This window comes from Triturus cristatus, chromosome 9, assembly GCF_964204655.1.
Source record: "Triturus cristatus chromosome 9, aTriCri1.1, whole genome shotgun sequence".
Classification (NCBI taxonomy): Eukaryota; Metazoa; Chordata; class Amphibia; order Caudata; family Salamandridae; genus Triturus; species Triturus cristatus.
The window spans coordinates 164488724-164502713 of record NC_140592.1 but is presented as its reverse complement, the minus strand read 5'-3'; the positions used below and the strand labels follow the sequence as shown (position 1 = coordinate 164502713).

The following is a 13990-nucleotide window of genomic DNA, read 5'->3' as shown; positions in this document are numbered from 1 at the left end:
ACGGGGGAATTACAATGGTTTTTTATCAGTAAAATGTCCAGCTAACCATAACATGTGTGAAACCTATGGTTTTTTCAGTGAATTTGCAAGGTTTTTTAAATGCTAATTCCTAACTATAACGTGTGTGAAACCTATGGTTTTTTCAGTGAATTTGTACGGTTTTTTAAATGCTAAGTTACTTTACGCCATTCGTGGCGTGCGCGCCCACTTTACGCAGTTAGTGCCGTGCACGCACGGTGGGCACGCGGTGCGCTATGCGCACCGCGTGCCCACGTTACGCTAGATGGACCATGTACGCACGATGCACTTCGCGCACCGTGCGCACATGGAGGACATATTATGCGCTTTGTTGTGAAAGGTAATCTTTTTTTTTTCATTAGATTAAATATGACATGCACAAATGGTGCACTTCGGGCACCATTTGCACACGGGGTGGGGAGAGTATAGATAATTTATTTATTTTTTTAAATTTTTACCGTACGCGTACGGTACGCGTAATCGACGATTTTTTCAAAAAAATTAAAATTGACTTTTTGGCCTTGGGGGATCTTTGGGGACACCATCATCAAGGCTAGGTGGTTAGGAGCTGTCTAAACAGCCCCTTTACATGTTTTTTGTCTTTCATTTTCCACCCCCCCTCAGAGTGCAAGAGAGAAAATGGCGGCCGCCGCTTCCTGGTTTTGACCGATTCGAATGTTTAATAAGATCTAACAGCCAATCAGATTCGCGCTCGCACACGGCACCGTACGCGTACGGTAAGCTTACCGTAAGCGCACGGTAAGCGCACCGTAAGCTGCCACAGATATATATATTGATTTAAATGCTATTTTCTCAGGAACTACTGAACAGATTTACACCAGACCTACAAAAGGCACTTCCTTGACCTGAGGACTACCTCTCTGCCAAATTTCAAGTAACTCTGTTCAGCCGTTCGGGCTGTAGCTGTGTCTAAAGGTCCTATGGAAAAATGCATGGGAAAAATGCGTTTTGGGACCCCCCTTTTTTCTCAGCCCCCGCTTGACGAATCCCCCCGAGACTTTCAGGGTAGGAGCAGAGCGTAGCGCCCCACCTATTTTGAAAATTTCGCGAGGATTCGTCGACCGGCGCCAAAGTTATTCCAAATAGAATGTTGCGGTTTTCCTATGGAAACAGGGTCCTAACTATAACTACCTACTGGCGACCGCCAGTAGGTATATATATATATATATATATATATATATATATATATATATATATATATACACACACACATCAACTTAATCTTGTAATTGTTTTGTTATGGGTCAAGTTCACGCATCAAGGAAAGCCAGGTGAGAAAAAGCCAAGGGAATTGTCCTTGACAGAGGTACGCAAAAGTGAAAATAACTAAACAATACTAAAGAGAAGATGTGCCAATGTTGTTACTTATTCAAAAAAGACTATTTTACACATTGTTATTCATAAAGTGTACGGATAAATCTCAGAGTATGTACAGAATCTCTGGTAAGTGTGAAGGGAAAACACAATCAATATGCTTGTGAAAGAGTCTCCGCGCTTAGCTGAACGTTGCAGGCTCCCTCTGAGGGTACCCGGTACGTCAGAGCGTTGTTTAAATGGCCGTGAGCGTGCATGAATGAGGCTCTCCGAGCTTTTTGGCTCTTAAATATAAAGAAAATGTTTAAGTTGTGGGACATAATTTACATAGTATTAAAATTAGAAATGGAGCACGGTGTTTAGAAATACCCAGTAAATTTTGCCCTTGGGATTGCACCACACAGTAAAGAGACTACGTGTTTGTGATCTGTCATGAGAGGGTAGGAAATTGTCTGTCTGTTCTTCATGGTTCCTAAGTTTTTAACAAACCATGCATACACCAGGCACTAAAAACGTCTGATATTCCCTACGTAGATGTTGCCACATGTTAGTGTTTGATGGTGTTATGACAACATAGGGGGCTCTAATTTGGCGAGGTAATACATCCTGATCTAATGATTCATAGGGCTCATATAAGGGTACTGGACTCTATTGGTTCACGCTATGTTAGAGGTATGGACTGTACTTAAAGTTCAGGTTCAATAGGGTCAGCATATTAACTAAGCGAATGTGTGCCAGTGAATGTCGTCATTCAAACCCGATTGGTGTGTTTTAAGACTGTGGACCCAGCGTTGTTCTTTTTCCTAAAGAACTCGTTCTGCATTGTAATCTTTGACCAATAGTGTTTCTAGGACGATCCATCGGAGCTCCTCAATTGTGTGGTTTGCTTCAATAAAGTGGTTGCTTATTTTGATACTCCCTTTTTTGCACTTGATGTTGCTCCTATGTTTGCAGATCCGTTGTTTGTTTTTGCGACAGGTCATGCCAATGTACCTCATGCCACAAGGGCAACTTATCATGTAAATTACATGTGTTGTGTTACAATTAGTATGGTGCCGGATTGTCCAGGTCTGATTTGGTGTGAGTTGTATGGTCTTTGTTGGTTGGGTCAATTTACACACCGAGCATGTGCCGCAAGGATAGTGGCCTGTTATTGGAGTAATGGACCATGCTGACGTGATAGTTTCCTTTTTTGGTAGAGATTTTTGAGTTCGGGTGTGGACAAGGATATCTTTGATATTGCGGGTTCTTTTATTCGCAAATCTAGGTTTAAGCCTATTGTAGTTTCCCAAAGTCAGGATTCTCCAGTTCTTATTCACAATCTTCTTGACTGTATTGGACGCTACATTGTATGTTGTGACACAGGTGAGGGTGTCCGTGGTAGTGGAAGAATTCTCAGCTCGCTATGCTAATGAATGGATTTTGCTTAACCCTGGCACAGCATATTGAATGTGTTTTCCCCTCACACTTACCAGTGATTCTGTACATACTCTGCGATTTATCCGTACACTTTATGAATAACAATGTGTAAAATTGTCTTTTTTCAATAAGTAACTGCATTGGCACATCTTCTCTTTAGTATGGTTTAGTTATTTTAACTTTTGCGTACCTCTGTCACGGACAATTCCCTTGGCTTTTTCCCACCTGGGTTAACACCGCTTTTCTTTTTTCTTCTGCATGTAAGTAGAATGCATATGTAAGCCTGTGTTATGTTCGTTATCTTGTTTGTTTCAGTTATAGGTAACACGAACCTGTGACTAAGTAGAAGGGTGAGTCAGTAAACCACCATTTCAGGGTACTTATATTTATTGTGACCCTAAATTTTCACGTTGGTCCCGACGAAAGCGCTCCGACCCCTCCTGGGCAACAATACGGGGCTGAAACATGTCGACCGTCTGATCTTCACTATAACAGCACGGTGCTATAGAACATTTAACATTTCTATAGAAGCACCAACTCGTTTTTAGGTCGAGCCTAGAGCAGCGCATGCTTGCTCGACTTTAAGTAAGGGGGTTTTGAAAGTGCTACCCACAAGCTTTTCCTGGCCTAAAGCTTGCGTGCAAGTGCGCGTGAACGCGCGCAGCCGCCATCTGCCTTTCTTTATCTCATTAAGCCTTGTTTTACAGTTACGAGCCGTCATGGCTCATTAAGTGCTTTCGCGCGCAGCGCGCACGCACACAACTCCCTCCGCCTCTCTCTCCCGCTGCAGTCCCATCTATGCATTCCACGCGGCCAATGCTTGTTAAAATTGATGCACTGTTAATTTTCTGAGTAGGACACCATGCATTTTCGCTACTGATTCAAGCCTGGGACTAAACAAAAATCGGAAGTCACTTGTTTTGTTAGGAGCATTTGCTTACAGAGGGTGATTGAAGTCTGGAAAATTCCCCTCCTGTGAGATCCTCAAACAGTCGAAAGCACCACAGAGCATCACAGCCCAGAAAAAGATCTTCACCCACTCAATAAATCATCTCAATAAATCCTCTTCGGTAATTGTATAAATCATGTTGTCATCAGACAGGATAAATACTTGTTTTGATTGGGCTGCATCTCTGTTACTTGTGCAATGAAACTTCCTTTCACTTGAATTGCTTGTGGTCCGTTCCTTCACTCCCATGCCTCTTTCACGACCTCACCCCTTCCACAACACTGCTGCATGCTTCGCAGTTTTCCCACAACACTGCTTTTATGTTGTATTACATTTTTACCTTTTATTTATATAGCAAGCTTGTGGTAAATTCAACAATTGGGTTGACGCCAGTCTTCAACTGGGATCCCCAGCATATGTGAAACCTATTGCGTTGCAAATTATTGTCCTGCATAAAGGCAAGGTACATGCTTTCAAGGAGCAAAAACAAAAATAAAGGATCTTTGTGAGTGTCAGAAGCATGTGTTTAAGTCTTAGAAAGACACGTGCCTCTGCTTGTGCATGTCGTATGTTTGAGTAAGGGGAGTTTGAGAAGTTGCCTGAGTTTGTCCTGCCCTGTTATAAAGAAGCTTGCACATCTAATGCCCAGGCTGCACCTCTTCTGTTTTAGGGACTCCTACTTCTGCTGCCTGCACTGTAATTAATCTGTGTGCGAGGGGAGCTTGGCAAACAGCCGTGCCTATGCTACTGTCCATGCCACACATGTTATGTGCGTTAGAAACGTGTGCAGTGTTTGATCTGTGTTTGCATAACTTGCACTACCCCTGCTAAACCTCTTCTGTGTTTGATGGAAGCTTGTACTGCTGATGCTTGTGTGGTACCTGCTGCATGTTATAGAGACTTCCTGTTCGCTATACAAAGCCCAAATGATGGTCTTTGCCACTGCTTGTTTGTTAAATATTTGGGGCTAGAAGCTGTCAGTTCCTCAGAGAGCGGGCAAGTCCTCTAGGAGCTACGTGAGGCTGGCATCGAGCTGCTATATTAGGATAACTTTCAGACCTTCCTCCACCTCCCCATGCGACCTTGCATCTTTTACATGCAGTGTTTTGTACATTGCTCTCACTATTGGCATGTAACATTTAATTCACCTTCCCATTGTATTGCTCGTGCATTTCTTCCTCCGTAGTTTGGAAAAAACCTCATAAATGATAATTCATTGGTTCTGAGGTTTCAGGAACTGCATTCTGAAGCACGCTTTCACACATTCGATATATACAGTTTGTAAATGTCACTTTATTAAAGTTATGCTGTTAACCTTGCAGGGTTTGGGAAGTCATATTATCAGATTAAAACTCAAGTGCGTGTGCTTTTCTATGCCACCATTCTAATTAATGGTATGAGGCGGTTTTATGTCAAGTGCTCCGGGTTACTGTCCTGTGCCTACCTTTAACTATTTATTACTTTCAGATGGGTTTGTCCAATTGATTTAGTTGGAATAAATCAATAGTACAAGTACCACAATGCATTGGGTTGGTAAAAAACACCAAAACGTTAACATGTGAGCATGTTATTGCAGGAAAAGAAAATATGTTTTCTCAAGGGGGTGTCTGCTCTGCTAATGAGGGGTTGTCACATGACCACGGGAGGTTGACCTGAAGAACAAGCATTGGCATAGCCAATAGGTCTCGCCTTTGGGACCTTATAAGTATTTAGTTATGCAACACAATATCCTTACTGCAACAACATTAACTGTTGCATGGCTAAACACTTATAAGGTCCCAAAGGCGAGACCTGTTGGCTATGCCAATGCTTGTTAACCTTGCTAACTCTCCTTCTGAATAAAGAGTGTTTGGGAAGAAGAGCGAATCAATTTTAACTCTCTCACCTCACTTTGTTTTCTATTTCTGGTCACTACTGTAAGGACCAGTGGTTCTACCTCCAGGTGGAGGAAAGTATTCCAGAACAAAACACTATGATGATGCTTTCACGTTCATAGAGGCGGCAAATCAAGATATACCGCCCTCGCTGTTGAACGTGCTTGAGAGTTTTAACGCAGGTCATAACATCTGACACTGGTATTACAGGTACAAGTGATCCATTCCCACGTGTTCTAGAGGGAGCCAACACCTGATTGGTTGTTTGTTTGGACGTTTTTACAAAAGGAAATAGATAGGTTATTATTTTCATGGCCTAGGGCCATTGTAGCCTATAACAGTTTTATCATACTGCTTATTTAACGTGCTGTGGGACTCCTACTTCCAAGGCAGGGAATTAGTCAAGCATGTGTATTTCTGAAAGATACAAATACTGGATAATAGCACTTACAGGTAAGTAACTTATTTTCATCCACATCTGTCTCTTAGCCAGATCCAATTAGGCCCTTTAGTCTGGCCCTATTCCATTTAACTTGATATGAGGATATTCATGCCTGAAAGTATGGACTTTGCATCCAAAAATAATTAGCTTTTTACATACGCAATTCAAATGTTACGCCTCTTTTGATCAAAACTCTATTGAAATAAGTTCAAAATGGATCCACGGTTGTACAGAATAGAAGAAATAGATTAAAATATAATGCATTTAAATTTGATGAACTTTCAGATATTTTTTTTATAGGATTTACTTGATCAAAAAAGTTCAGCATTTTATGAACAAATAACAAACCCTCATGCAATGTTTTCTTTATGTATTAAGTGAACATCTCTTGATACAAAATTACAAATTCTAATAAATTGGAATCGAATCATTGCTCAACTTTTTAGCTTTCTTTTTCAGATCATGTTAATATCAATGTTTGTCTATTTCATTGCCATAATTAAACAAGTCATAGACAAACATATAGGATCATCAAAAGTTAGCTCCTAATCCATAAAAAGTAAGCATATAGTGTAACTAATGTAGGCAGATCTCTGGTTAAATGGTTCTTGATATTTGCAAATACAAGTAGAGAAATCTGAAAATCATTCCAGTCAGGTCATTCAAGCTCTCTGCATCACTTTAACATTGTACCGAACATACAAAAAAAATATTAAGCCAGTCCTTCACAAAATAAAAACTCAAAGAATTTCTAGTTGGTCAATATTTCATACCTTGGAATCTGCTGTAAAGGGATGCGTTAAATTCATTGAGCAATAACTTTTACTTGCATTGGATATGTTATCCTCATTGATTTGTCTTGCATTCTCCTCCATAAATGTTTGTAGAAGAAAACTGCTATTAAGGATAAAATCTTTTACATTTTGAATATTGCGCTTGATTAATTGACATGGTTTATATCTGCGATAGTTACTTCTAACAATCCCTCAAGCATAAATTAGTGGCAGCCAGCAATCGGTAAATACTTTGTGTACTATTGATGCCCCCTTCTAAGATACCTTTAACAGTCACCGAATGTTCCTGGCATAAACCCCACCATGCAGTAATATGTGAAATTATTATGAAATAATGGGGATTAATTTGTATAGCAGTATTCATTTTGTATTTCCTTCATGATTTGTGCTTACTGCTTTTTTTTTTTTTTAAAGGGGGAAGATTGACAGAATCCAATTCAGTTTTGTCACTTATCAGTGGATTCGGTGGGCAAGACTCTGATCTGAGACAGCACGAGCTATCCACTCCTACAGTTCCTGATTCACATGGCTTGATAAAATTGCTTTTGGAAACATTAACTGGTGCTGGGCATCTTGATGCTTCGTTGGCTCAATCAGTAAACAGTGCATTAGGACTGCAACTCAATACCACTGATGAAGATTTAAGGCAAACCCAAGACTATGAAGACATTCCTGGACGGGATGTATTAGAAAATGAGCAGTCTTCACAGGATAATGTTGTTTCTTTTAAGGAACCACCAACCCCACATCAGCTGGGAAGTGAGATTTCATGCTCGTCTTACCCTATTGATAATGACTTCAGGGTTAGACCTACTGACGTTACTGAGAACACTGTACGCATGCACGAAGTAAGTATATTTTTGAATAACTTGTTGTTTTGCAAGATGTGTTAGAAGCTAAAGTATTGTTTCAAACCTTACGCACAATTAAAATTTTTACAGGCAAATCCATGACTTTACACCCAGAGCTTGGTGTACTAAATACCACCTCCAACCCATATTGACAGTGCATTTGTTTCTTTATGTTCGAGGCATATGAGCTGCAGATTACACACTGTGCATAGATCGCCATCTGGTGTTGGGCCCGGATGTTTGCAGTTGTTTTTCCTCTTGGAAAGTCTTTGGAAGTCACGAGGTATGGGACTCCTCCTTTGGATCGTATTGCGCATGGGCTTCGGCTCCGTCCTCAGATTGTTTTTTTCCACCATCGGGTTCGGATGGGATCTTCGCGCTCCGGTTCCGAACAGTTTCCAGTTCTTCTATCGACGCGCAATCCTCACCCCAATTCGCGGTATTGTTTTCGATCGCAATCTCCACACTCTGCGCGGCTCTCATCGAACAAGACCTTCGATTCCAGTCGTCGACGACTGCCTTCGGTCCGACCCAAGCTCCGGACCTGGCTAATGGAAAGGACTCCCTTCAAGAAGTGCCCTCAATGTGGGTCCAAATTCCCCTACACCGACCTTCACGAATTATGTAACCTCTGCTTCTTCCCTGAACACGAGGCTCAAGACTGTGCTGCGTGCAAGTCCTTCCGGTCCAAGAAAACCATTTGAGACCGAAGGGCACGAAGAACTATGGCACACTCGTCGACGGCGGTTCCAGACGACATCTTCGGGGAAGGCGTCGACGCTTCAGAAGGACAACACACTGACGAGGGCCTCGTAAGCGCCTCCGAAGCCGACGATTCAGATGTGGAGGACATCACTCCGGCACAGATACAAATATAAAAATAGGGCAAATTAGTTAATTCAGGAGGGCAAAACCATTACCAATACCTCCATCCGCTGTGCCCTAGATGCAGCCGTCACCGCCTCCAGAGCCATTAATACCAGCATCCTCCTCCGTCGCCATGCCTGGCTAAGGATCTCAGGTTTTAAACCAGAAGTGCAAGCTACCATCCTGAACCACCCCTTTGACCAGGAACATCTGTTCTACCCAAAAGTGGATGCGGCCCTAGAAAAAATGAAAAAAGACACGGATACGGTGAAGTCTATGGCAGCCTTACAATCGCACCCTCCCAGGCACTCCTTTCACCGCTCTTCCTTTCGGAGCACATCCAGAGGCTACTCCTCTGACAGCGCTTCCACTTCATATAAGGCCCCTACCCAATCCACCTTTACAAGGGGTTACCAAAGAGGCGGCTACAGAGGCAACAATGATAAGGGCAGAGGCAAGACAAACACCTCCCGCTCTGCCTCCGCACCTACCCCATGACTCCCCTCCACTCCCCCCCAGACCATCACACTCCGGTCGGGGGCAGACTCCAAACTTTCCTTCCTGTCTAGACTACCATCACCTCAGACAAATGGGTAACACAAATAATTCGGTCAGGCTACTGCCTAGAACTAACATCTACCCCCCCCCCCCCCCCCCCCCCCCCCCCGACAACGCCCAATGTCACAGGAACATTTAACACTACTAAAGCAGGAGGTAATCTCCCTCCTACAAAAGGGGGCGATAGAATTGGTTCCTACCAAACAACAAAATATGGGGGTCTACTCCCTATATTTTCTCATACCAAAAAGGGACGACCCTCTACGGCCCATCCTAGACCTCAGGCCCCTAAACTGATACATACACTCAGACCATTTTCACATGGTAACACTTCAGCAGGTACTTCCACTGCTCTCCCACGACGATTTCCTGACCACTTTAGACCTCAAAGACACCTATTTCCACATTCCTGTTCACAACGCTCACAGGAAGTTCCTCAGATTTGTAGTGGACGGCCAACACTATCAATTCAAAGTACTCCCATTTGGAGTCACGACAGCAACTCGAGTATTCACCAAGTGCCTAGCAGTAGTGGCAGCACACCTGCGGAGACAACACATCCATGCCTTCCCATACCTAGACGACTGGCTAATAAAGGCCAGTTCATACAACCAGTGTGTACAACACACGCACGCCACTATCCAGCTACTTCACCAACTGGGCTTCACAGTAAACCACGCCAAGTCCCATCTCCAACAGTCCCACGTAAAATAATACCTGGGTGCCACCATAGACACCTCAAGAGCGCTAGCCTACCCCAGTCCTGCCAGGATAGCACGCATTCAGGCTTTATGCGCCAAATTTCAGCCACAACACTCTCTACCAGCTCGAGTGTTCATGCAACTAATAGGAATGATGGCCTCTTGCATATTCATAGTACCTCACGCAAGACTCCAGATGCGTCCGCTCCAAGAGTGCTTAGCGCGCCAATGGAACCAGGCCCAGGGTCAATTAACAGATCTGGTGTTGGTAGACGGTTGTACCCATCGCTCTCTGCAGTGGTGGACCACCAAAAACCTTTCCAAAGGACGACCATTCCTGGACCCGGTTCCTCAGATAGTACTGACAACGGACGCATCGCTCTCCGGCTGGGGAGCTCACCTACTTCATCACACCATGCAGGGCAGGTGGACACCTTAACAAAAGTTACTCCACATCAACCATCTGGAGTTACTAGCCATATTTTTAGCCCTAAAATCTTTTCAGACACACATTTCTGGCAAGGCAGTCCTAGTCCGCACAGACAGCATGACAGACATGTACTATATACAAAAACAAGGCGGCACACACTCTCCACAGCTCTCTCAGCTAGCACAGAGCATATGGAAATGGGCCATACCCCAGAAAATCTTACTCTTAGCCCAACATGTCCCAGGAGTCCAAAACACTATGGCAGATCTGATCAGCAGACAAACGCAACAAATCCACGAGTGGGAACTCCACCTGTAAGTTCTTCACCAGTACTTTCAAATGTGGGGACATCCACAGATAGACCTCTTCGCCACCCACGAAAACGCCAAATGCCCAAGCTTTGCCGCCAGATATCCACACCCATTGTTCAAAGGCAATGCGATATGGATGAACTGGTCAGGCAGATTTGCATATGCTTTTCCGCCTCTCCCACTCATTCCATTAGTGGTACGCAAACTACAACAACACTCCCTCACACTAATCCAACTTGGGCCAGACAACCGTGGTACACCACACTGCTGGAACTATCCGTAGTACCGCACCAAAAGTTACACCTCTCTCCACACCTCTTAACCCAGAACAATGGAGAGATCAGACACCCGGACCCAGCTCAGCTCAACCTTGCGATCTGGCTCCTGAAATCCTAGAATTCGGTTATCTAGATCTTCCCCCTGACTGCATGAACGTCATTAGAAAAGCTAGACGACCCACCACTAGAGCATGCTACGCAGCCAAGTGGAAACGTTTTGTGGTCTATTGTCGCAACAATACCATCAATCCCCTAGATGTGTCCATTCAACACATCATAGGCTATTTACTACCCCTACAAAGATGCAATCTAGCCTATACGTCTATTAGACTACACCTGGCACCCATAGCAGCTTATCTACAAAACAGGCAACATCTATCACACTGCCATTAAAGCCTTCATGGAAGGCCTCAAAAAAATAATTCCCCCCAGAGTGCCACCCTCACCTGTGTGGAACCTAAATATCGTTCTCACCAGACTATTGGGGCCTCCCTTTGAACCTCTACAGAAAAGTGAACTTCAATTCCTAACATGGAAAACTGACTTTCTTGTAGCCATTACTTCCCTCAGAAGGGTCAGTGAGTTACAAGCACTTACCATTCAAGAACCTTTTCTCCAAATGCACCATAACTAGGTTGTTCTCCGTACTAACCCAAAATTCCTCCCTAAGTCATTTCTCCTTTTCACCTAAACCAATCTGTAAAACTACCAGTATTCTTCTCACAACCTCAGACCGTTGCAGAAAGAGCTCTTCACACATTAGATGTCAAACGAGCCTTACTCTACTACATCGAGAGAACACAACCTTTTCGTAAGACCAAACAACTGTTTGTCTCTCTCTCTCCACCACACAAGGGCAACCCCATCTCCAAGTCGGGGATAGCTAGGTGGATTGTCAAATGCATTCAGATTTGCTACCACAAAGCAAAACGAACGCTATCCGTTCCCCCTAAAGCCCACTCTACACATAAAATAGGGGCTTCCATGGCATTTTTTGGGAACATCCCATTAGATGATATCTGCAGAGCAGCTACATGGTCAACACCGCACACTTTCACTAAACACTATTGTGTAGATGTGCAAACTAAGCAACAGGCTAGTGTGGGCCAGGCTGTACTCAAAACATTATTTCAAACCACTGCAACAGATGCGGGTGGTCGCCGCTAAGGATGGGTACTGCTATATAATCTATGCACAGTGTGTAATCTGCAGCTCGTATGCCTCGAACGGCAAATGCTACTTACCAGTATGCATCTGTTCTTGGCATGTAGAGCTGCAGATCTACACATGCCCACCCGCCTCCCCGGCTACCTTTATCTGTTCCAGTTTATCTTATTTAGATACAACACACATGGGCATCTTCACTGTTATTACTACGCTCCATCTTTCCCTGCTGGCGAAAAACAATCTGAGGATGGAGCCGAAGCCCATGCGCAATACGATCCAAAGGAGGAGTCACATACCTTGTGACTTCCAAAGACTTTCCAAGAGGAAAAACAACTGCAAACATCCGGGCCCAACACCAGATGGCGATCTATGCACAGTGTGTAGATCTGCAGCTCTACATGCCAAGAACAGATGCATACTGGTAAGTAGCATTTGCCTTTTTCTTGCAGACGGATTTAAGCTGTGTGCTTCTAGGGCTTTTAATTCAGAATTCTAACTTACGGGTTCATTTAGACCCTTGCACGTTATCCTCCACTCTGCCAGAGAAGCGGAGGGATGTAGTCTGTTGCCCTTGCAGGAATGCAACCCGCCATATTGAAAGCTCTCCACCTGCATGCCGGAGATCTCCATGCCTTCAGAGTAGTTTGTGATACTACAACTCCTCTGAAGCCACTGAAAGTTTGCTTAACATCTACCGTTGTTTATTCGGCCACTTAGTAAACTTTTTAGTTTTATAAAAAACAAACTACTACAATTGGAGTTTATTTTTGTAAAACAAAATATTAATGACCCTAACACCCTAGGTGTTTACTTCCAGGATATGGGGGGAAATGTTTTTTCTATTCGGGACTGGCAAGCTATTTCTGGCAGTCCCGAACAGAATTTCTTTATTTCAAAACATACCCCATGATGTGGTTGGGAAATGCACGGTACTTAAATATGCAGCCCCAAGTCTGTTAGGCTGTCATGATGGTCTGCCCAACACTAAATACCAGGGGCAGGCCATCAGTTTGGCAGACAGTGTACTCCAAACACACAAAAGGTGATGGAAGGAATGCTTACAATTTGTCTAACCACTGGCAATCGCTCAGGGTAGATTTCCAACCCATCGTTCTTATTGCCATCATGCCACCTCATATTGTGACGAAATACTCTATTCTTTGCGTGCTGATCATTCTGTACAATACCAGTCAACTGTAGTTTTTGCCCGAAGGAATTATTATGATGTCTATCCCAGGGTTGTGGGAAGGTGCAGTTTTTTTAGTAAATAGCAGTGTTTTCACCTCTTTCCTCAAGCTTAAGCGCTCTTGAACGCTTAGAATTACGACTGGTTAGGATTTCCGGAGCTTGGCGGCTTGTACTGAGAAAGCAGTGCCTCATTAGGATTTCTTCCAATAAGGTGGTATGATCCGTGGAGCAAACCTGTAGAACAGTGCCCTTTTTATTAGAATTTCTTGAATTTAACTTGTAGATATTGCGCATGATAGAGTGCCTTCCACATTTCTTTACTAACTGTAGGTAGCCATTGGAGTGATTGTAGAACTGGAGTGCTATGTCGTCTTCGGTGGATGCAGAGATGTCTTGCAACTGTGTTTTGGTTTATTTGTATTCTGTGTATGTTGAAACCAGAGGTTCAGAGGTGTTGGCTTTTGTGGTAGTCAAGTTTGGAGATAAGAAAGGTGAAGAAGGCTTGTAGCTTTTGCTGGTGCCCAAGGTATGGGAACTTTCTTCAGTGTTTTCATTGTGGAGAATATGCTCTTTGTGCCCTTGTTGACCAATCAATCAATGGTTTCCCCTAGGTTTGTGACTTCTATATATGTCCTTGGAGGGGCCTCAAGTTCCTTATGTGATGTGGCTATAGGCTGGTATTTTTTCATTGTCCACAGTGTGAGAAGTTGGCCTGGTATAGGCTGCTCACTAATTCTAGTGATCACCTTGTACCATGCCAAACAACCCTTATGGTGGTGGTTGAAGTCAACCTTGATAGACCAGCTAT

The 13990-nt window shown here is 43.6% G+C and overlaps 1 protein-coding gene across 4 annotated transcripts in view; it reads left to right on the top strand.

Annotated features, from left to right (window-relative positions):
• The window catches only part of TASOR (transcription activation suppressor), a 1129919-nt gene that overhangs the window by 686654 nt on the left and 429275 nt on the right, over positions 1-13990 (top strand). For all 4 annotated transcript variants that reach the window (XM_085624658.1, XM_085624660.1, XM_085624657.1 and 1 more), the window contains exon 15: positions 7246-7679. In XM_085624658.1, the coding sequence (XP_085480784.1) occupies positions 7246-7679 (434 nt within the window). The remainder of the gene's footprint in view (positions 1-7245; positions 7680-13990) is intronic.